The sequence below is a fragment of the Hyperolius riggenbachi genome, chromosome 11 (genome assembly GCF_040937935.1).
Source record: "Hyperolius riggenbachi isolate aHypRig1 chromosome 11, aHypRig1.pri, whole genome shotgun sequence".
Lineage (NCBI taxonomy): Eukaryota > Metazoa > Chordata > Amphibia > Anura > Hyperoliidae > Hyperolius > Hyperolius riggenbachi.
This window is the reverse complement of record NC_090656.1, coordinates 252346045-252371099: the sequence shown is the minus strand read 5'-3', so window position 1 is coordinate 252371099 and position 25055 is coordinate 252346045. Positions and strand designations below refer to the sequence as shown.

Sequence of the window (25055 nt, the reverse complement as noted above, 5' to 3'; positions counted from 1 at the left end):
TAATTAACATAACTAATGTAACTTAACCCATTCAGGTTCCGTCGTTTTCACGTGAGAAATGTTCACCTCCCATTCATTAGCCTATAACTTTATCACTACTTATCACAATGCACTGATCTATATCTTGTTTTTTCCGCCACCAATTAGGCTTTCTTTGGGGGGTACATTTTGCTAAGAGCCACTTTACTGTAAATGCATTTTAACAGGAAGAATAAGAAAAAACGGAAAAAATTCATTATTTCTCAGTTTTCAGCCATTATAGTTTTAAAATAATACATGCCTCCGTATTTAAAACGCACGTATTGTATTTGCCCATATGTCCCGGTTATTACACCGTTAAAATTATGTCCCTATCACAATGTATGGCGACAATATTTTATTTGGAAATAAAGGTGCATTTTTTCCGTTTTGCATCTATCACTATTTACAAGTTTAAAATAAAAAAAATATAGAAATATTTCATCTTTACATTGATATTTAAAAAGTTTAGACCCTTAGGTAAATATTTACATGTTTTTGTTTTGTTTTTTATTGTAATGGTTTTTTTTTTTATAGTAAACATTTTATTTGGGTAGTTTTGGGAGGGTGGGATGTAAACAATAGATTTATAATGTAAATGTGTGTTAATTTAAAAAAAAATTTTTTACAGGTGTAGTATTACTTTTTAGCCACAAGATGGCGGCCATGAGTTTGTTTACATGACGTCACTCTAAGCATAACATACGCTTACAGTGACTCATCGGGAAGGGAACGGCCAGAAAAGGCGCAGCTTCCGAGAGAAGCTGTCGCTTTTTCAGCGGGGGAGAGGAATCAATGATCGGGTACCGTAGCCCGATACATTGATTCCCTGGCTACCGAATCCGCGGCCGGGAGTGCGCGTGCAAGCGCGCGATCGGCCGCAGGAGCGCGCGGTAGGAACCAAAATAGGTTAATGATAGTATGTTTGTTTAGGCTGAAGTTCCCCTTTAAGGGGTGTGTTAGTTTAAAGAGGGTGATGGAAGTAGGAGGGATTTTGAAAAGCACTCCCTGGAAAGCAGTGGCACAGTCCGATCACCCGGAATAGCGGCACTCAGGTAGCAGGCTGCCAGAGGAGTAGCTATGGAGCGGCAAGGGGTACATCTGTCCCTGGGCGCAGCATCTGGTGGGGGCGGAGTTACAGGTTTTACTTTCCTTGATTCGTCCCCAAGAGTCTATGACAGACAGTGGAAGGATCCAATCTTCTCCCCTGCTTCATCCTGCTCTCTGCCCCGGAGTTTTATCTCCCCGCATGTTTGCATCAGCATAATAGATCTTGCGTATTTCTGCGCATCTCCCAACTCTCCAATGCTTGGTACGCACGATGCAATTTCCTGCCAGGTGGATCAGGTGCAGATCGGACATGCAGGAAATTATTCTAAAAACTCAAACACCTCCGGGAAAGCATGAAGGACCCCCTTATGGCTCACACCTTGTCATGAGGGGGGGGGGGGGGCGCATAAACTGACTTTGACCCCGAGTGCTGAATACCCTAGCTCCGCCTCTACAGGCTGCCTGCCATCTTTGTACAGGCCCTTTACAGAGAGGGCTTTAAAAAGCATATAGGAAACTTTGAGACGCTCCCCAAGGCCTCAACGATTTTTGATAGGATTTCGGGGGGGGGGGGGGGAGGGATTATCGCTTCAACACTATGACTAGAGTTGTAATGCTTGAGATGCTTATATTCAGCGAAACATTTATGAAGAACATCTAACTGTGTAAAGTGGCACAAACAGATTTCCCATAAAGGGTACTAACCGGAGGGGGTGGGGGTCTCCCTTAGGGTCTTCAAGGTCTTCTGTGTCACCTTGTTCCACCGTCGGGTCCCTGTTCCAATGTCCCGCTGGCTGCATCTGGGTCTCCTTGCAGGGCTATGGAAGTACTAAGGTTTGCAATTGCCCAAAAAATGAGCAGCTCCATACTGCGCACACGAGTCCGGGATCAAGCAGTACGGAGCTGTTCGTTTACAGAAGCACTCCTCTGAGACCCGAGCACTTCCATAGCCTTCCGAGGAGACCAGGAGGCTTCTCCGAGATTTAAGTCAGTGCCTATAATAACCCCCGCGCGCACGCACACACACACACACACTACACACACTACACACACTACACACACTACACACACTACACACACTACACACACTACACACACTACACACACTACACACACTACACACACTTTATAGGGATCCTCTTGATAAGTAAATAGAATAAAGTCAGCCTTCATCTGCCTCACATAGACTTACTTTAACCTGAATGTATCTAACCACAGATAGTATGTTGTGGCATGTGTGCATCGGTTTCAGCTGACATGTGGCTACTTCAGTCCACTGAGCACCAGCTCACATAGAGGACTGAGCACTTACATGTAGATCCCAGATCCGCACTTCACCATCAAGGCAACCGGATGCGATGAGGCCGGGTATGGTGGGGTGGAAGGTTACACACCACGGGGTCCGGCGATGGCCCACCAGAGAGTGTATGCAGCGGCCCGTCTTCACTTCTGTGATGTAGATGTTGTGGTTGACGTGTGTGGACGCCAACAAGGTCCTGTAGAGAGAAGAGGCGGATTATAGAACTGCTCGACAAGACACGGGCACAACATCTGCATAAAGGACAACTGTACCACGAGGAATATGGAGGCTGCCATATTTATTGCCTTTTAAAGGACCTCTGTCACGAGAAACCTAAAATTTTAAATACATATAAACATATGCAAATAAAAAGTACGTTTCTTCCAGAGTAAAATGAGCATAAATTACTTTTCTCCTATGTTGCTGTCACTTACAGTAGGTAGTAGAAATCTGACATTACCAACATATCTCGGACTAGCCCCCCTTTTCATAGGGAGGTTCTCAGGGTTTTCTTTATTTTGAAAAGCACTTAGTGAATGGCAGTTGCTCCGTCCAACTGCCAAAAAAAGTGTGCAGCGAGCAGGGAGGCTGGCCAGCATCTTTGTATAAATTTCTCAGGGAATGTCTTTATAAAGAATAAAGGCCATGCTGAGAATCCCCTATGGAGTGATGGACTAACCCAAAACCTGTTGGTAATGTCAGATTTCTACTACCTACTGTAAGTGACAGCAACATCTCCCGTTTCGGCTTTCCACTCCACGGCCCGTGTCTCCCTCTTTTGGCCCACCACGCACGTCCAGACAGAGTGATTAAGAGGAGGACGATGACGCACTGCGGTTTCAAACAGTGTACGTACACAGCCAGAGCAAGCCTGCCAGGTTAGAGACTTGACTTTCTCTGCCCTGTTCCGGCGGTGGGCGCAGCCATGCAAATGTAATCAGGCGGCAGCTGAGCCTGGCTCTTGCGTCAGCGTGGCTGTCCTGCTGATCCTATGCCTCTAATACTTTTAGCCACCGCCCATGAACAAGCATGCAGCAGATCAGGCGTTTCTGACAATGTCAGATCTGACAAGATTAGCTGCATGCTTGTTTCTGGTGTGAGTCTACTGCAGCCAAACAGATCAGCAGGGCTGCCAGGTAACGGGGACTGTTTAAAAGGAAACAGATATGGCAGCCTCTATACCCCACACTTTAGTTGCCTTGTCCATTAAAGAGAACCCGAGGTGTGTTTAAAGAATGTTATCTGCATACAGAGGCTGGATCTGCCTATACAGCCCAGTCTCTGTTGCTATCCCAAACCCCACTAAGGTCCCCCTGCACTCTGCAATCCCTCATAAATCACAGCCATGCTGTGAGGCTGTGTTTACATCTGTAGTGTCAGTCTCAGCTGCTCCCCCGCCTCCTGCATCGCTCCGGTCCCTGCCTCCGTCCCTTCCCTCCAATCAGCAGGGAAGGAAGGGATGCAGGCGGGGACCGGAGTTCTGCAGGAGGCGGGGAGAGCAGCAGACTGACACTATAGACAAACACAGCCAGTTCTGACAAGCTGTTTGTCAGCAGCGTGGCTGTGATTTATGAGGGATTGCAGAGTGCAGGGGGACCTTAGGGGGGTTTGGGATAGCAACAGAGGCTGGGCTGTATAGGCAGATCCAGCCTCTGTATGCAGATAATATTCTTCAAACCCACCTCGGGTTCTCTTTAAGACAGAGCCAGACATGACAGCCTGTCTATCAATTTAAGGACTCTAAGGGTGCATGCGTACATTCAGTTTTGATTGGCCAATGACTGGCAAGTTTTACTCCTTAGTAGTAACGTAGTAGCAGAGCTTACCTGTGCACAATCATAGCATTCAACATCTGTTAGCCCTCGTGCTAGCGGTAAGTGGTAAAACAGGCCAATCAAAATTGGATGTGTGTGCGCACCCTCGGGGGTAAGAAGTGGGCATAGTAAACCAATAAATCAAGTTGCTCTATCAGTGTCTGATCCCCCCCCCCCCCCCCCAAGGACACGATCCCACCTATAGCGGTGATCGATGAGATGCTACCAATTCTGGGTTGATGAAAATTTAATACGTGATTTATACAAGTTGGAAATGAATCAAAATCAGCAGCTGCACCAGAATGAGAAGCACCTCATGGACTGTCCCTGAGATCCGGTACAGACACCTATGTACGCTGCTGTACATCACACGTGCTCACAGGTTACACAGCAGCAGGTGAACAAAGGCGGACTTGATAGCGATTGCACTAATTCTGGGTATAAGGAGCACAGTTCCTGGGATCATTCGAGTTTAGCTGCGTTTTCTTGGCAGGCATGGTTTGGAGATGACACTCTGCCAAGAGTCTAGGTGGTTTCGTGCAGCTACACCTGCCGTTAGGAGGAAAGGAAGAGGCGGGAGCTCACCTGTCTGGGCTGAACGCCAGTAGGAATGTAGAACGCGGACTGTCTGGAAGCTCCACCCTCTGCAAGACAAACACAAGGAGACGAGAGAGTCATGAGATCTGCAAATGAGCCATGGCAGGGTTCACAGGAGGTGACCCGACACGTGTGCACGCCTGGCACTGCCGCCTAGACTTCCCACGCCAACCGTGCCCACCGCGCCGCAGAGAGAGGATGAGTCAAGCTTCCAGCAATGACAAACACGTCCTCTTCTGGGGCTAAATCGATAAAACCAAACGCAGGATTTACAGCAGAAATAAAACTAAACAGACTAAAGCGGCCCGGCTTCACTCTCGCAATTTTTCACCGAAGTCATTTTCACATCGAAAATGCAATTTTCGATTGAGAAAATATTCGCAAAAACACACTATTTTCGCAACATAGTCAAAGAAAGCAAATTTTTCTTTCCTATGTGAAAATTTGTGAAAACCGTTATTTTTACCATCAAAATCATTTTTAAGCACGAAAAATCAGAAACTTATTACAGAATGATTTGCAATGTCATTTTCACTCAAAACTCAAATTTGACATTGTTTTCACGAAAATGAATGCAAAGATTATCGGCATTACTGCTGGCTCGTAATTATGACCTCACCTTTTTGAATTAATTTTTAAAAAGGGGACCTGAACTGAAAGGTATATGGAGGCTGCCATATTACCTTAATTTCCTTTTAAAGAATGCAGATTGCCTGGCAGTCCTGCCGATCCTCTTCCTCTAATACTTTTGTCCATAGACCCTGAACAAGCATGCAGCAAATCTTGCCAGATTTGTCAGACATTTGATCTGCATGCTTGTTTAGGGGCTATTAAAGTATTAGAGGCAGAGGGTCAGCAGGGCTGCCAGGCAACTGATATTGCTTAAACGTAAATAGATATGGCAGCCTCCATATATCCCTCACTTCAAGTTCCCTTTAAAGATTGTAGCAATAGAAAATAAAGTGAGTATTTATTGCATCTCCAGCCACTGTATGGGGAGGAAAGTGTAAGCCTGATGGACCTTAAAGGGCAACCGTTGTTTAAAATTGTAAAATATAAAATACATATGAAATGTAGATTTCTCCCTGAGTAAAATGCAGTAGAAATTATTCTTTTCCTATGTTGCCGTCGCTTACAGTAGCTGGCGAAATTCTGACATTTTACAGGTTTTGGACTAGCCCAAATCCTCATGGGGTACTGCTGGTATTCATTTACAAAGGCATTCACTGAATGGCAGTAGCTTAGTCCGAACGCCAAAATTATATAATTGTATAGATCCTTTCCAGGGAGAGCGTTAATAAAAAAGGTAAATGTTGACAATACCCCATGAGAAGATGGAGTAGTTCAAAATCTGTCAGATTTATAAGATTTTAAATACCTACTGAGACGGCAAAAAGGTAAATTATAGGTTATTTTACTCTGGGAGAAATGTATATGCTCTATGTATTTGTACATTTTACTTTTTTGTCCTTTAAAAGTAGCATGAAACTCAATAACATTTTTTCTCCAAAACATTAAACAGCAAAAAATTAAGAGAGAGCCAGGGATGAGCGAGAAACATTTCACGAAAAGCGCAATAGTCCTTGTAAGTGTGGGAGCTCTGGCTATGTAAGCAGGGGTTAACACAATAAAGCCACTGCCTCCCTTCTGATGCGCTGCATGCCGCACTCCACATTCTGACACTTCCACTCTCACACAGGAAGTTCCAGTTTAAAAAGGGTGGGAGTGACAGAAGATGGAGAGCAGTGTGGAACACCAAGGGAGGCGGCAGCCTAGGTGAGTTTACACCTGCTTACACAGCCCGAACCCCCTGCACACTCCGTGATTACTTCTCGTGAAATCGTTCTCACTTTTCCCTGTAGAGAACATGAGAAGACTTGGCTAATGTTATTCAAAGATATATTTACGCTAAGTGATAAGACAGGGCAAATGATCAGATGATCAGATTGTCTTGTAGTGAAGCACATTCTGTGCAAACAAAAACAAAACAAAAAACCTTTATCTGCAGCATGCAGAGAAGCATGAAAAATCCACAAGTCTCTCTGCCCTGCCCAGGAGAATATTTTCCCTTCAAAAATTATCGTGTTCCAATACCCTGGCCAGAAAAGCAGTAAAAGTATATTCACACCTTCCACTTAGATGCACAGAGAATGAAAGTGGGTGGCACAGAGGGCAGAAGGGACACACAAGGGGATGGATGGTACAGACAACAGATCGGAGACCGCTGCAAGTGGCAAACATACTGGATAAGGTAAACCTGCCAGTTGGGGAAACTAGGTAGCTGGGGGGGGGGGGGGGGGGGGATACCCACGGTCACGCCACAGACTAGGTTTAGTGCTGTTCTCGTGTCGCAGTGCTCATGGAGGAATCATGTGACAGTTTTCTGAGTTTGAGATTTGCAGTGATCACTTCCTGTTTAACCACATGACGGTCACCAGCAAATCAGAGCCTCTCAGATCCAACCCTTGTAACAAGTACACACAAGCAAAACTACGTATCGGCCCGGGGTGGGTATCGGCTTCAATATTCTCCAGGCAGAAAAGAGCAGAATTCCTAAAACGTTACATGGTACACTTATCTGTGAACTGGTTTGTACTTCTGTGATTGGCTGGCCATGAGTGGGTCTCACTTTTGCTTCCTACACAGGTTAAAGGTGATCAGCCAATTAAAAGAGCAAAATCACCTGATCAAGTCGATCATTCGCCTTGCATCTTGAGTGCAAGAAAATAGATTTATTTTAAAGCTACATGCCAGTTCAATCTAGGTTTGGAATGTGTTTATTAAATGTCTTGCCCAAATCTACATGTACCAAAATCCACATTCAGTAGGATAGAAAGCCTCTACCCCACCTCCCATCTACATTGACGTATGGAGGTGGCCAAAGTATCCTGCGCCCGTCTCCTGAGCACTTCCATCTCCAGTGATCTCAGCTGGAAGCCACATGTCACTGCCACTCAGCGGAAAGCCTAGCAGAGGCTTTACTTCCTCCGTCAACGGAGAGAGTTTGGCATGGCCCAAGAGAGCCCGACAAGCTTCTACTCCATTACCATTGAATCGATCCTCTGTTCCTCCATCTTGGTCTGGTATGCTGGTGCCACACCCAGTGAGAGGCACAAACTACAGAGAGTCATCAAGTCGGCGGAGAGGATGATTGGAAGACCGCTCCCCTCACTTGCCCACCTATACTATACAAGACTGTGTTCAAGGCGCAACGATCCCTGTCACCCAGGCCACGCCTGCTTCCATTTAGACTGCTAGACACTAAGACTGCTAGACATAGGAACTCTATTTTTGGCCCCCTCAGCCGTCACCCTCGTAAACTCTTTCCACATACTCCCATCAGCGCCCCCCATCCCAACAAGCAGGGACCTGTGGACAAGTTATCGACAAACAAGTCAACCAGCCCACTAGTCTTAAAAGAGACTGAAGCAAATAAAAATTGTTATTTTTACCTTGTAGTTAGCTTTAGTAGTATGAGGAGAGGTAAACCGCCGCATCCCCGTGGCAAAACGAGGGCTTTAGACCCCCCCAAATCCCTTGGAATGTGTGAGCACAAAAAAGGTCTTCGGCAAGCGGAATTCGTTGTGCCAAAATGGCTTTATCCGTTCATGGTGTATGGACACGAAAAGTCTAAGAGGGGGGTAGGTGTGTGTGTGTGTGTGTGGGGGGGGGGGGGGGGGATTGGGAAAGGGTCGCTGGCGCAGTGAGAGGCCTGGAATGAAGGTCAAGGCAACTTGGAAACATCTCCTTGATTAGACACATCTGAAAGACTCCCTGTGCTGTACTCCCTATAACCACACAGATATCGGTAGTGAGATTATAATAGCGGCGTCACCGTGGGAAACGCAGCTCGCAGGACGTTTGTTAAATGAAGATGTTAATTGAACACTTCTCACGACGGCACCCGGGTGTGACATACAGACGCAGGTTTATGAAGATCGTATAGCTGATGAGCTTTGTGCATTAGTACACAATTGGGAAGCTGTCAAGGTGGACAAATAAAACTAATTACAGAAGCATCCGACACCTAATGCAAATACATTAAATAAGATATTTCTAGGAAGCGTTGTCTATAGTGCCCCCGGGCGACCAGCCGCCAGATACAGCAGAGACAACCCTTCCAGATAAGCGGATCCGAGAAGAAAAACTATAACAAGTAACTTGTCTATATATCTTATCTAAAGTTTAGATAGTTTACACAGCAAATCTAGCTGCAAACCGCTTCAAAAGTGTATGCTTATTTATTGCTGTGATACAATGAGGGCAGCCATGTTCTGTTTGTCACATTACACATAGGCAAGCGGATAGCATCTCCAACCCTCAGCCTGTTGAAAATTTCACTCCCCCCTCCTCCTCCTCCCTCCTCCCCTCTGCCTCTGAAATCTCTGGCTAGTAACACCTCCTCCTCCTCCTGACCAGACTGAGCTCCCATAAGCCCTTGCTACGTGGGACTGAGGCTCTCTGAAAAGCTGTGGGCGAGGCTTGTTTAGTTTATAGGGAATTAGAGTATTAAAACAAAACAAAAAAAAGTATTGGGCTTGAGGAATGCCCTATAAACTATATGAAAGGAACACAATTATGCAGTGAGTAAAAGTTTATCTCGGATCCACTTTAACGAGGCAGAAGCCAGAAACTTACCTCGGTAGATCTTCAAGAAGCTTCCCACGTCGTCCTGCAGACCACCGCTTCTTGTCGGGACCATCCAAAAGCTCGCAGTCCGGCTCCTGTGCGTGAATAAGTGGAGCTGCGCTGTGAAGGATGGCCTGCACAGTGAGGCTGTGCTGCGTTAATAAGCCCTTGTTATTTTTATTTTTTTACATAATACCAGTTGCCTGGCAGCCCTGCTGATGTATTTGGCTGCCGTAGTGTCTGAATCACCTAGTCACAGGAAGTGTGTTGTGCCTGCATTTATCTTCCTCAGTGTATGTGAGAATTAATGCGGGTTCCTCTGAAAGGTTTATCCTGCTTTCCACTGTCATTGTTACAATGTAGGTCAAAGACTACAAGGGCCTGAGCCCACTGCTGCGCTTTTAACGCATAAACCTGCATGCGTTTTTGAAATGTGTGAGGGTTTTTTTTAACTAATTTACGAAAATGCATTAAACCGCATTGCAAAAACGCATGCGTTTTTAAAAGCGCAGCAATGGGCTCAGGCCCCAACTGGCTGCTGTGGACAAAAACAGCAAAATTGCTATCAGACCGCGGGAGAGAGGCAATGAACGGCTTAGACTCTCTGGAAAAAGTTGCACTGGGTTACCTGAAGAGCTAAAGCAAAATTTTATGATCTTTATGCACATTATTTAAGGCAGGGAACACACTTGAGAGCTCATGTTAATCAATGGGCTAGTACACACTTAAAGAGGAACTCCAGTGAAAATAATGTAAAAAAAAAGTGCTTCATTTTTACAATAATTATGTATAAATGATTTAGTCAGAGTTTGCTCATTGTAAAATCTTTCCTCTCCCAGATTCACATTCTGACATGTATTACATGGTGACATTGTTACTGTGGGCAGGTTATGAAGCGGTTTCTAGCTGTTCTGGCTGATACAGACAGCTGTAAACAGCCATTTCCTGTCTGTGAACATTGTTACATTGTGGCAGTTTGTGAGGAGTACCGCGGTATTCAGAGCCTCTTATGGGAGGGGTTTCAGCACAAAATCAGTCACACAGCGCCCCCTAATGGTCTGTTTGTGAAAATCATTCTATTTCTCATGTAAAAGGGAGTATCAGCTACTGATTGGGATAAAGTTCAATTCTTGGTTGGAGTTTCTCTTTAATATGTTGTTCACGCGCCCAAAAAAAAAAACTGACATTCTGCATCCTGATTCTGCACATTTTGTCAGTTTTCTCTATCAACTACATCAGCTGCTGTGTAAAACGCCCACGTTTTCCTGCATAGAAACACACTTGGTGTGCAGAAAAAGTATGCAGGAAAACGTGCGCAGAAAACTGAAAGACAAGTGTGTTCCCTGCCTCAAGGAAACCTAAAGTCTAAACCTAAAAACAGCTTAACCCAGCGAGTCAATGGCTGCAGCGCCTGCACGGCCATGGTTGCTTGTGCCCTCGACTGCACTTCCGCCGCTGGGAGTATCCTGCGCAGTATGAGATTTTCTCACGGAGTCGCGGCGGGATGATCGGTTTGTCCCGGCACGGGCACAGGGTGGCTTCAGGGGGCCAGTAGAGGCCCCAGGTATGTTTAACTGGCTTTTCTTCATTGACCTTAGGTTTCCTTTAACCGGTTCAGCACCGCAGTCCAAAAATCTCATGCATCCGAGCAACGTTCACCTCCCATTCATTCGCCTATAACTTTATTGCTACTTATCACAATGAATTGATCTATATCTTGTTTTTTCCGCCACTAATTTGGCTTTCTTTGGGTAGTACATTTTGCTAAGAATTATTTTTTTCTAAATCTATTTTAACAGGAAGATTAAGAAAGAAATGAAAAAAATTCATTATTTCTCAGTTTTTGGCCATTATAGTTTGAAATTAATATACGCTACCGTAATTAAAACTCATTTGCCCATCTGTCCCGGTTATTACACCGTTTAAACGATGTCCCTATCACAATTTATGGTGCAGATATTTCATTTAGAAATAAAGGTGTAATTTTTCAATTTGCGTCCATCACTTTTAATAGCATTTATAAGCTTATAATTTTAAATAATATAATAACATTCTCTTGACATGCATATTTAAAAAGTTCAGACCCTTGGGCAACTATTTATGTTGTTTTTGTTTTTTTTACTTGTATTTTTTATTTTTAATAAAAAAAAAAAGTGTATGTGGGTAATTTCTGGTGTGGGAGGGAAACTTAATTTTAAATGTAAAATAATATTTATTTTTTAATTAAAAATGTATGTTGGTGCAGTTTACTATTTGGCCACAGTGAAAAAAGTCCTGGATGCGAACGATCTCGCATCCAGGAACTAAAATGCTGGGGAGATGTTTCCTGGGGGCAGAAATACAGCGCTCTCTGGAGAGAAAGCGTCGGTATTTCTGCGGGGAAGTTAGATCGGTGAATGGGAATTATATTCCCATTCACTGATCAGGAGGCTAGCGGCGGGCAGCGGGAGCGCGCGCGAGGGCGCGCCCGATCGCGCGCACCAGCCGGCGGCAGCAGCAGTGCCTATCTGGACGAGGAAGCTCGTCCGGATAGGCCGAACTGGTTAAAGGGACTCTGTAATTAAAAGAACATCTCTGGAGGATACTTACCTCGGGAGGGGGAAGCCTCAGGGTTTCAATGAGGCCTCCCTGTCCTCAATAGCCTGGGAAATCCAGTGCTGGCTCCCCGAAACCACCTCGACAAGCGGGTATATTTACCTACTGCGATCCAGCGAGAGCGCACTAGCGGCTCTTCGCTCGGGCTAGGAGGAAATAGCCGAACCCGATTGCATCCGCTCTACTGCGCAGGAGCAAAGGACTCGCGCCTGCGCAGTACAGCGGATCAATCAGGCTCGGCTATTTTCACCCGAGCAAGGAGCCGCTAGTGCGCCTGTGCAGGGTCACGTGAGGTCAATATTTACCTGGCCGCAGTTCGTGGGGTCTCGGCCCCAGAATAGAGGGACGGGGGAAGCTTTGTTAGGATCCAGAGGCTTCCCCCTCTCGAGGTAAGTACACCCAGAGGGAATTTTTTAATTACCATATATTCCGGAGTATAAGACAACCCTCCAACATTTCCAGTTAAAATATAGAGTTTGGAATATACCCGCTGTATAAGACTTCCCCTCTTCCAACGCACATTCAATAAAAATAAAATCATCATATACTAGTGCTATGTATGAACAGATACTGGTGCTGTACTGTATGTGGTCCCCAGTATATAACAGTATACAGGCGATTGACTGGTTGGATTGGTCAACTCTCCCTCTCCCTAAGCTTGTAGGCGAGACAGTTCTCAGCGGAATTGGCTTTGTTGATGGAGGGGGACTCACCTTGCCCTCCCATTTCATGAACCGGGTCTTGTCCTCCACCAGACATTGCAGGAGACGCTGGGCTCCCTGCGCCTGCGTTCCCCTCTCTCGGCCCGCTAGGATCCGGACCGCGTTCTTCTCGGGCACAACCCTCATGGCACCGCCGGCGCCGTCACTGCCGCTTCTCAGAACAAGACAAAGGAGCTGACATCCAGGAGTGGACAGACAGACTTCATGGAAGCCTAAGGGGGCAAAGGAGAGAAGAGAAGTCAGACAACAGAGGCAATAAACCAAACTAGCAGAAACAAGAAAAATTTTAAAAACGCAGTCTATAAAGATACGTTTCTATTCAAGAATGTTACATACGCTGGTATCCTTAAAGAACTATGGATTTGGAGGCTGCCATATTTATTTCCCTTTACACAATACAGGTTGCCTGACTATTCTGCTGAGCCTCTGCCTCTAATACTTTTAGCCATAGCCCCTGAACAAGCATGCAGCAAATCCAGAGTTTCTGACAATAATGTCAAGATCTGACATGATTAGCTGCATGCTTGTTTCAGGTGTGTGATTGAGACACTACTGCAGCCAAAGAGATCAGCAGGCCTGCCAGGCAACTGGTATTCTTTAAAAGGAAATAAATATGGCAGTCTCCATATTCCATCCAATTTTCATTTCACACATTTAACACTTCCATGTAGTAAGTGGGCCAACAGATTTCAAATATTTGTGTTATAGGATGTGTATAGACTGCTTTAAAGAGGAACTCCGGTGAAAATAAGGTCATTAAAAAAGTGCTTCATTTTTACAATAATTACGGTATATATAAATAATTTAGTCAGTGTTTGTCCATTATAAAATCTTTCCTCTCCCTGATTTACAGACATTTACCACATGGTGACATTTTTATTGCTGGCAGGTGATGTCAGTGGAAGGAGATGCTGTTTGCTTTTTTGGCAGTTGGAAACAGCTGTAAACAGCTATTTCCCACAATGCAACGAGGTTCACAGACAGAAAACTGTCAGGACCATGGTCCTGACATCACACTGTGGGAGGGGTTTCCCCACGATATCAGCCATACAGAGTCCTCTGATGATCTGTTTGAGAAAAGGAAGATATTTCTCATGCAAAAAGGGGTATCAGCTACTGGTTGGGATGCAGTTCAATTCTTGGTCACGGTTTCTCTTTAAGTGCACGCCGCTCCAATACCAGCGCCCCCTCCCCCATAGGGTCCCATTTCCCGACGGTGACATCTGTCATAGGTGCGTAAGCACCTGGAAGACCGTCGGATATTAACGAATCCCATGTGACTAGGGTCGGATAAAATGATCAAAATCATCACTAACAGCCGAACCGTGATACACACTCCATGAGAAAACATGGCAGCCCCCACCCGACTGCGCCCTTCTGAATCCTGTATACATTTGTATACACAGAGTGACTTTGGGTGAAGGTCTGCTCTAAGTAGGAGCATTCATTTTATCTTTGTTTCCAAAGCCGGGAGAGCTGCCAATCTGCAAATCATCTGATCTCCTAAACCAGACAGAGTAACTTACAAGTACTTTTACCTTGCTTTACCCCTTCCCCTCGTCTTGAGCGCACGCACACCAAAATGCTAGTTTACTATCAGTACAGGCACAGAATAAGGGCCCATTCACCGCTAATCGCCAATGATTGCTAGCGTTTTTTTAAAGAGCTAGTGCAGGGTAATCTATATGGCAATGAACAGCTTATACTGTACATACTGGAGGCAGCAGAGATCAGCACACACTGCAGCTAGTTCACTGTCAGTACAGGCACAGAGTAACAGCTTATACTGTACATACTGGAGGTAGCAGAGATCAGCACACACTGCAGCTAGTTCACTGTCAGTACAGGCACAGAGTAACAGCATATACTGTACATACTGGAGGTAACAGATATCAACTAATGCTGCAGCTAGTTTACTATTAGTACAGGCACAGAATAACAGCTAATACTGTACATACTGGGAGTAGCAGAGATCAGCACATGCTGCAGCTAGTTTACTATCAGTGCAGGCACAGAGTAAGCTTATTATTTTACACACTGGAGGAGGCAGAGATCAGCACACCCTGCAGCTAGTTTACTAACAGTATAGCACAGCATAACCTCTTAAAATGATCTGTAATGGTCTGTGGCAAAGTAATTTAGCATCTTAGAAGCCTTGGCATTCTGATTAGCATGTCTGTGGAGATTATTCAGAATAACAGGGGGTCAAACTCTGCAGACAGTAATGCTGGGAATACACTGAGATTTTTCAGTCGTTTGTCCAGTATTATTTTCAATCGATTTACTTATTAATTTCCATTCACTTCTATGAGAATTTGATCAGAAAAACGATCGAAAATAAGATTGGAGGTGTCGGAAATTATCTATAGAACCATCTATCTGCTGAACAAACTTCTGGTGTATTCCCAGCATAACAGACAAATCCCAGGAGCCAGACGGCAAATATACCTGAAGATGATGGACGGATTCCAGCCCCTTTACTATTACTGACAACGGTAAGGCATGTAACCGGCTTATTACAATTACCTCTACCGTCTGAAGCAACAGCCTCCTGCATACACTAGGATTATGTCCTGCCAGCCAAATATAAAACCCATGAGCGTCAGAGTGCTGACCCTGCATACGTGCGGCTGTGTTACAGAGGACCTGAACTCTTGCACAGGACAGAAGGAAAACCAAGAAATGCACCCTGTCTGTATTTAGAAAGTTTAGCCTGTCTAAATCCCCCTCATCTGTGACTAATCCCAACTGTAATTTTATCTCTCATTTGTGTCAGCAGGCTGCCTCGGCAGAGCAGCTAATTTGTAAACACAGGATGTCAACCCTATGTCTGCGTCTATGAAAGCAGGAAGTAGACACTGCTGATTTATTGCAGGATGTGTATAAGCTGTAACAAAGAATTGTTTTTTTTAGAGGTTATGCTGTCGCGTATCAGACAAATGACCTCATGTACGGTAATTTACCTCATGGGGTAATGACATTTAGCAATTCTGGTAGGTTTTAGTCATATTGTACCTCATACAGTAAAATTAGGTAATGTGAATTAATTTCACCGAAAATCGCTACTCTCATGGAAATTAGGGGGCACATTAGCACATAATTTACCGATTAATTTAAAGTGTACCCGAGGTGACATGTGACATGATGAGATAAAAAGGATTATGTACAGTACTAAACCTAATAACCAGGGTGTTTTACTTGTTTTATTTTGCTGCCTGAAAGAGTTAATTTTTAAGGATGGAAGTGACAGCTTCGGTCTTGTCTGGAATATAGTAATCATCACTGATAAGCAAAGTACAGCCATAAAAGTTTTCCTGGCAGAGTACATTTTTCTACATATTTCTGAGAGCAGAGGGAGAGAGAAAGGGTCAATATAGTTAATGTATTTTCATTTAGGGACACTTAATAGACTGCAACTGAGCAGAGAAAACAAAACATTCAGGCTACTTTCTAAATATTTAAATATAAAATAAAATCCTGGGATGACTAAAAAAGTCATTTTTAAGAGTAGGAGGATAAATATAATTGTTTATGTCATCAATTTATTTTCACCTCGGGTTCACTTTAAAGGATACCACAACTGACGTGGCATAATGAGAAAGACATGGGTATGTACAGTGCCTAGCACACAAATAACTATGCTGTGTTCCTTTTTTTCTTTCTGTGCCTGAAAGAGTTAAATATCAGGTATGTAAGTGGCTGACTCAGTCCTGACTCAGACAGGAAGTGACTACAGTGTGACCCTCACTGATAAGAAATTCCTCTTTTTATCCCTTTCTTGCTCTCAGAAGCCATTTTCTGCTAGGAAAGTATTTTATAGGTGGAATTTCTTATCAGGGAGGGTCACACTGTAGTCACTTCCTGTCTGAGTCAGGACTGAGTCAGCCACTTACATACCTGATATTTAACTCTTTCAGGCACAGAAAGAAAAAAAGGAACACAGCATAGGTATTTGTGTGCTAGGCACTATATATACACATGTCTATCTCAACATGTCACATGTCAGTTGTGGTATCCTTTTAGACCTGTCTGTACCTGGCGGTAAAGTCAATTTGTATGCATTTTGCAGTGGTTAGTGGAGTTCCTATTCAGGATGTGTAAGAGTAAGGGCCTGTTCAGACTATATGCGTTCCTAGACGTTTTCAGGGAACGCGTACTGGTACCAAAAACGCATAGAAACGGCTCCTAATGCTTTTGAATGGGCTAGTTCACATGTATGCGTATGAGACGCATACGTTTCTCATCCGCATTGCTGCACGCAGTTCTGTGCGATACGCATAGAAACGGACGCAATGAAAGTCTATGGACGCGTATCAAAAACGCGTACTATTGCGTTTTTAGCGTCCGTTTTCCTCTGCGGTTCCCATAATTCTTTTTTTTCCCCTGGGTCACGTGTTTGTGCAAAACGCAATAGAAAACGCATTCAAACGCAAGAAAAACGCATGCGTTTTTCAACTTGCGTTTCTTTGAATTTATACGCGTTCTACAAACGCAGCAAGTATGAACAGGCCCTAAAGAATAGTAGAAATAAAACTCCAAATATTTACAGGATTTTTTTATTTTTCTTATAAGGGATGCCCATAAATATACTTTTCATAGGTTGCTACATAATCAAATACACCTTCCTCCTCAAAAAAAAAAAAAAAAAAACGAAACATCTTCCAAACACTGTCCTAATTTATGGAAGACAATTAACCTCCTTGGCGGTAACCCCGAACGTAGTTCGGGGTAAGCCGCCGGAGGGTGCCGCTCAGGCCCTGCAGGGACGATTTGTTTAATTTTTTTTTTGCTGGACGCAGCTAGCACTCAGTGACGTCATCCCGCCCCGTCGCCATGGCGACAGGGGAAGCCCTCCAGGAAATCCCGTTCTTTGAACGGGATTTCCTGATCGGAGATCGCCGAAGGCGATCGAAGAGGGCGGGGGGATGCCGCTGAGCAGCGGCTATCATGTAGCGAGCCCTGGGCTCGCTACATGATATAGGAAAAAAAAACTGCTGCGCTGCCCCCTGGCAGATTTTTTTATACCGCCAGGAGAGTTAAAGACTACTAATATTTATTTACTGCATTTTTACTGCTGAAAAGAATAGTAGAAATAAAACTCCAAATATTTATACATGTACCGCATGTTTGGAAATGCAGAAAAATCTTTCAGAATTGTAAAAAAAAAAAAAAAAAAAAAAAAAAAAAAAAAAAGAGAAGAGGAAAATACCTCATGAGGTATTTTACCTACAACAAATATTTACCTCACATAACTACCAGAATTGAGGCCAATGTAAGGAAACCACTTGCGGGCCAAATTTTATGGCACCGCGGGTCAGAGTTGGACATATATGCTTTAGTGGTATGTAACTGTAGTATAAGTAGTATAAGCACAGATGCCTTGATAATCAATCAGCAGCCAGAGGATTTCCAATCCAACATGGAACAGCATGTCAAAGATAAAAGATTACCTCAGCGCTCTCCATTGCTCTCCCGCACACTGTGACGTCTGCTGACGTCTTGTGCTCAATACTGGAGACAGTGACTGTCACCAAAACACATAGGAGTTGGGGTCAGGGCTTGGTTGATACACAGAGGGGGTATACTTTATGGCAACAACCCAAAGTCATTAAAATGAAAACACAATCTCACATCGTGGGTCCATGCACACTGGACCTTTTTGCTTTACAACGCATCAAAACACTATTACGCAACAATCAGTAAAGTGCCAAGTGCTGAGAAAGTCACAGGACTGTAGTTCTCCTTCCTGACCAGGGTTTCGGCCTTCCGCTGTCACCACTTTACTGGTTATTGAGCAATGGTGTATTGCAGATAGGTCCAGTGTACATGGACCCACAATGCAAGTTTTTGTTTTCTTTTACTGATTTTGAGTTGCTGCAGTTAAGTGTAATACCCCCAACCCCCCCCCCCCCCCCCTCCCCGCTTGCTGTTTTGGCAGTTGGAAACAGCTGTTATTTACCACAATGCAGCAAAGTTCCCACCGTGTGAGGTCAGGACCATGACATCACACTGTGGGAGGGGTTTCAACACAATATCAGCGATAAAAAGCCCCTTGATGTTCCCTTTGCGAAAAGGAAAAGATTTCTCATGTGAAAAGAAGGTATCAGCTACTGATTGGGATGCAGTTCAATTCTTGGTCACGGTTTCTCTTTAAGTCAATGCTTTTAGTGGTAGGAGACGGCTCCAGTTCACTTCAGCAATGACCTCTGAACACACAAAACATCTGCAGCTCCAGTCTGCCAAACACTGAACTCACACGCCTTTTCTAATGTCTCCATTCACTCTTCTGATTGGGACAGACGCAAACCTTCGTTTCCAGCTGTGTGCTGCCTGGACGTGCATAGATCGCACTCACGGCGCTTGCGCTGCTCTGTAACGCAGTGCAGATCCCATTCATTTAAAATAGGATCACACAGAGTTTGTGCAAGATTACACACAACCATACGTGCGTTGAGTTACCGCGGTCAATAGCAACATCAGAGAGTGCCATCGATATACTTCTAAAGTGTGTGTCATAGGCACTGATGAAAACACAAACAGCAACACACGTGTACGAAAAAATAAAAAAAAGGCTTTAAGGCTCATTCACATCATAAGTGCAGAATGGGCGTGTATTGGAACGCAACGCGTACGATCGCACACCATCTGCGCTGCTGTACCTATTCACTACAATGAATCAGCGCTGCGCTTGGCCAAAAAATGCATGCAGCAGTGCGATAGCGCATCCCACAGCTGCACAGCGCATAGGACAGGAGCAGCAGAAGTGCTGTCTATGCCCTCTGCCAATCTTGCGTGTCGAATACCATACGCCCTGCCGAAATGAGCATGGCCATGCGTATGACGTCAACAAGGCCTGACAGCACTCCTCAGCGTTCAAAAATCACTCTTATGGTGGCCATACAAGGTACAATTTTTTTCATACAATCTTACCATTTCTATGTAGTATAAGGGTAAATTAAGTAAATATACTGAAAGGATAATTTAGGCAGTTCCCTTATACTACATAGAATTGGTAAGATTGGATGAAAAAATTGTACCATGTATGGCCACCTTTATGGTGCCCATACACAAAACAATAAAAACCATTCGATTTTCCCGTTTATTCCATCAAAATAATCAAATCAAATGAAAGTTGAAAATATTTTTTTCGATCAAAAAATTTGAACAATTATCCTGTTTTTTTCCTAGAAAAATCTCATCGGACATCCTGGAAAAATCTTTATATTCGATCTAACGGAATAATCTAACTAATTTATCTAATCAAAAAAAAAAGAAAAAGAAAAAAAATTGTACCATATATGGTCACCTTTATTTTTCTTCTCCATAAAACGTCATTCCCCAGTTTCCCTGGCTCTTATTTGGTAGATTGCCGCACAAAGGACGTTGCAGGGCAGCTCCACAGATTGTGATCGGTTTCAGGCTGAGATTGGTTCACAATCTGTTTGCAGTAAAGGCAGCCATATGATCCCTCTCTGATCAGATTCGATCAGATAGGGATCTATCTGTTGGTCGATCTGATGGCAAATCGACCACTGTATGGCTACCTTAAAGAGACTCTGTAACTTCAAAAAGATCCCCTGGGGGGTACTCACCTCGGGTGGGGGAAGCCTCGGGATCCTAATGAGGCTTCCCACGCCGTCCTGCGTCCCACGGGGGTCTCGCTGCAGCCCTCCGAACAGCCGGCGACAGAGCCCGACTGTAGCTTCAATATTTTACCTTTGCTGGCTCCAGCGGGGGCGCTGTGGCGGCTTTCGGCACGGAAATAGACGGAAATAGAAACTTGCACCTGCGCAGTAGAGCAGACCCGACGGCAATCGGGTATTTCCGCCTACTCCGGAGCCGACAGCCGTCAGGGAGCCTGCGCAGGAGCCAGGAAGGTAAATATTACGTCACAGCTGTTCGGAGGGCTGCAGCGAGACCCCCGTGGGACAGAGGACGGCGTGGGAAACCTCATTAGGATCCGGAGGCTTCCCCCACCCGAGGTGAGTACCCCCCAGGGGACGTTTTGCCGTTACAGATTCTCTTTAAGAAGGATTTTCTCTTTTTTTTACTATAGAAAAAGCACTAAAATCAAAATGTGGACAGTGCAATACATATGTTATGTAAGAGGCGAAACAAATATAGGAGAGTGGGCCTTTTTTGGTGAGCTGTTCTGAGTCCCACTGCTCCCCGGCTCTCCTTTCTGCCCCTCCGATGCTGCTAATTGCCCTTCAGCAACCCCTAATGGGTCGCTAAAGTCGGGCATCACTGTGGCTGTGCATGTCCCACAGCAGGAAACGCTCTGCGCATGCCTCCCCCAGTCCCCTGCCGCCAGCTAGTGTTTCGATGACAGGCCCGGCCACGCGCAGTCTTATTCGTGTTCCCATCCTCAATAGCGTCCTGTGTTCTCACCAGAATTTTTTTCCAGCTGGGTGGCATGTAATAGTCGGGTGGGGTGAGATGAGAGAATGCAGGGCCGGTGCTTCTCTGCACAACTCTGCTTACAGCAGAGGAGGAGGTGAGCCGATGACAGCCGGGTGCTCACCAAAACTAGCCGGGTGCAGCACCCGGCTAAAAGAGTCTGTGGAGAACACTGGCGTCCTGCACAGGACGGTAATGCGGACAGAAAAGCGAACAAGGCGACGCATGGCCAGGCCTGCACAGGCGCAGCAATCCTGTCAGCCGAAAACTTAACTACCTGGCGGCCAAGGGGCAGCGTGCAGGATTCGCGAGTGACTGCCGAGGGCACGGGGCGGCTGCAGGGGGCTGGTAGAAGCCCCAAGTGAGTAAAACTGAATTTTTTATTGCAGGCTTAAAGGAGAACTGTAGTCAGAGGTATATGGAGGCTGCCATATTTATTTCCTTTTAAGCAATACCAGTTGCCTGGCAGCCCTGCTGATCTATTTGGTTGAAGTAGTGGCTGAATCACACCAGAAACAAGCATGCAGCTAATCTTGTCATATCTGTCAAAATTATCAGAAACACCTGATCTGCTGCATGCTTGTTCAGGAGCTATGGCTGAAAGTATTAGAGGCAGAGGATCAGCAGGAGAGCCAGGCAACTGGTATTGCTTAAATGGAAAGAAATATGGCAGCCTCCAAACACCTCTCTACAGTTCTCCTTTAAGTGTCTCTTTAAAAGGAAACAAAAATGTCAGCCTCCATACCCCTCACCTCAAGTTCCCTTTAAGTAAACGTTAAGCAAAACTTCCATTCTGCTTGTGGCCTTTGTAGACAACTCGAATGTTACATAACAGATTTCCAACAAAGGAAAGGTGACTTAAGGTCTTCAGCGACACGCACCGGAATAAAGCAGTAGGATAAATTATCCATTATAAATAATAACACACTGACACACCAGTGTACACACCGCACTCATCTAGATATGCAAATCCAAGAGTGTATTTCACCAGGTCACACAATGAGCGCCCTTACATAAGGGATGACTGTAGTGCTATAAAACAAGACAAAAGCACATTGCATACGGGGTAACATCTCACGCAAAGTGCCGAGAAACAGAGAGCATGACCCAGCAAGCCACACCAAACATCTGACTACACAACAACCCAACAGTATAATCAACGTTCTACTCAAAGCCTGACCAAAAACTTTCTAAGACTCGGGAGGCAGACAGGCCACGTACACTGAAGTGGAAATAAAAAGTCAAAATAAACATACACACGTCATACTAACCCCCCCCCCCCCCCCCCCCCCCCAGCGCAATCTGCTCACCAAGCTCTTTCTCCTCTCCTGCGTCCTGCTTGTCCACTGTGACCAATGGAATTCTCTCTCCTCCATTTTGAAAATGCCCATTAGCCCATAACAGCTTCCGGGTCAGCACACTGTTACACTGTAATATCACCCACTTAAGCCATAGGAAAACATGGACATAACCTTGCACATCAGTTGTCCTTTCGGTTATAACTGACAGCAACTGATCTAAAACTAACAACAACTGCTATATTTCCGTTCTGATAAAATGTTGTCAGAACTGGAAGGAATGATTGTTAGAAGAAAATGGTGAGCTTGTGAGAGGAACCGACGGGGAGGTAAGTATATAGTATTCATTTGCAGGTACGTCATGTGTTTATTTTAAATAATTTTACTCAGGTCAGGTTTACTTTAAATGAGAACAAAACTACACTACGGCCTGTATTCATTTCACTTTTTCTCCTAAGTTTTCTCCTAGGAGATACTTTTTCATCTTCTGATTAAAGGAGTAGCCAGGCCAAATATAATAAAATAGGTGCTGCTTACCAGGGGCCTCCTCCAGCCCCGAGCTCTCAGTACGTCCCTCACCGCACCTCTGCCGTCAGCCGTAGCTCCGTCCCGGTCCCCAGCGATGACGTCATAGCGACCTCCAGGTCGCTCTGTACTGCGCCTGCGCAGTCCGCTCCAGCCCACGTAGCGGTGATTGACAGCGCCGCTCGAGCAGGTGCAGTACAGAGCGACCTGGAGGTCGCTATGATGTCATCGCCGGGGACCGGGACGGAGCTGCGGCGAACGGCTGACGGCAGAGGTGCGGTGAGGGACGTGCTGAGAGCTTGGGGCTGGAGGAGGCCCTCGGTAAGCAGCACCTATTTTATTATATTTGGCCTGGTGACTCCTTTCAATTACATTTTCAGCAGTCTGCAACAGAAAAATTACCAAAAAGTACTGTGTGTCCCCTAAAGTAAGACATCCCTTTAGAATAAGCCCTAGCAGGAATTCCTAGCATGCTTGAAATATAAGACATCCCCTGAATGTAAGCCCTAGCAGCAGCCCACATGACACCAGCAAGTCACTCTCAATACAAAGCCTGGATACAGGAGAGCAGCAGTATAATGTGAGTTCTACAGTCCTGTATACAGTATGTGTGTCAGGCAACTTGTGTTGTTGGAGCCAGCCCACCTGATCTGTCCTGATAAGCATCAGCAGCACTTCACCTCTTCCCAGGACACACAGCTTATCCTATCATAGCTCTGGGGAGCCTGACAGAGTTCTCTGCCTGCAAGAAATAGACTCTTACCCACATGATCAGCAGAATCCATTTCTTGTAAGTGAGAGCCAATATCTGCCAACCACAAGCTCTGTGCATGCTGCTTGTGTTTCAGCATGGCATGCAGTATATACATTGTGTATAGGAAAACTACCAGTGTTTCCCCCCAAAATAAGACATCCTCTGAAAATAAGCCCTAGCACAGCTTTTGGAGCAAAAATAAATATAAGACAGGGTCTAATTTTCAGAGAAGCACAGTAGGTAAAAAAGTAATGTCAAAATGGTCGAGTATTTTCTGGCTTGCTGGTGACTTAAAATGCATTGAGGTGTGAAAATAATCACCTAGGAGAAAACCCAGGTAATAATGTGTATTGCATATGGGCCTAAGAGACCCCGAAAAATGAGAGACCCCCTCTAATAAGGAGTTGGTGCACCTTTAGCTCTGATCACAGCCGATATTCTCCTCGGCATGGACTCCACAGGATGCTGATACCGCTGCTGAGGAATGCTGGCCCATCCTGACATAATGGCAGCTCTAAATTGGGTCAGATTGGATGGTGGTGTTTCCAAGCTTCGTCTTAAGGTGGCCATACACTTATAGATTTGCAGCAGATTTGACCATCAGATAGATTTCTGTCAGATGCCTGTCAAGTCGAATCTGACAGGAATCTATCTGATGTGTGCCACACACTAGGAACAGATTTTCAAAAGAATTCAGACTGAAATCTATTGGGAATCTACTAGAAATAGATCTAAATGCATTATTACACCATTAGATCCAATGCAACGCTAAAGCTGGCCATAAACTGGCCCTATTTCCCGCCAATTGACAGCAAATTCGATCACTGGGATCGAATCTGTTGTCACATCGTTCACGCAACACGCTAATTTTCGATCTATTTCGGCCCAAAATAGATCAGTCCCGTCGATCGCGCCGTGCGGAAAATTACTGTCGATCGCCGCGGGTAAGAAGCGCATCGCTAGCAGCGTACGACAGACACAGGTATACATCACCTGAAGCCTGGTCCCGACATCTTCTCCGCATCACGACATCCGGCATAACTTCCTGCGTCACTGCAGTGACAGCGGAAGTACAAATAGAGGGCACTCTATTTGAACGTCCACTGTCGCTGGAGTGACAGAAAGTTATACGCGGATGCCGGATGTCGTGATGCGGAGAAGATGCCAGCCGGGAGGCCCGGGACCAAGCTTCAGGTAATGTATACGGGGGGGGGGGAGACAGGCGACAGCGGCAGCTCAGCAGATGGTTAATCTGTTTCAGGCTGAAATCGATTCACAATCTGTTTGCAGTAAAGGCAGCCATACGATCCCTCTCTGATTCGATCAGAGAGGGATCTATCTGTTGGTCGAATC

General features: G+C 45.1%; 1 protein-coding gene across 4 annotated transcripts in view; it reads right to left on the bottom strand.

Annotated features, from left to right (window-relative positions):
• AMBRA1 (autophagy and beclin 1 regulator 1) overlaps window positions 1–25055 on the bottom strand; it is a 197430-nt gene that overhangs the window by 153688 nt on the left and 18687 nt on the right. For all 4 annotated transcript variants that reach the window (XM_068260705.1, XM_068260706.1, XM_068260707.1 and 1 more), the window contains exons 2-4: window positions 12717–12937; window positions 4768–4826; window positions 2381–2564 (exon numbers count right to left, since the gene is read on the bottom strand). In XM_068260705.1, coding sequence (XP_068116806.1) covers window positions 2381–2564; window positions 4768–4826; window positions 12717–12851 — 378 coding nt within the window. In that variant the 5' untranslated portion in view covers window positions 12852–12937. The remainder of the gene's footprint in view (window positions 1–2380; window positions 2565–4767; window positions 4827–12716; window positions 12938–25055) is intronic.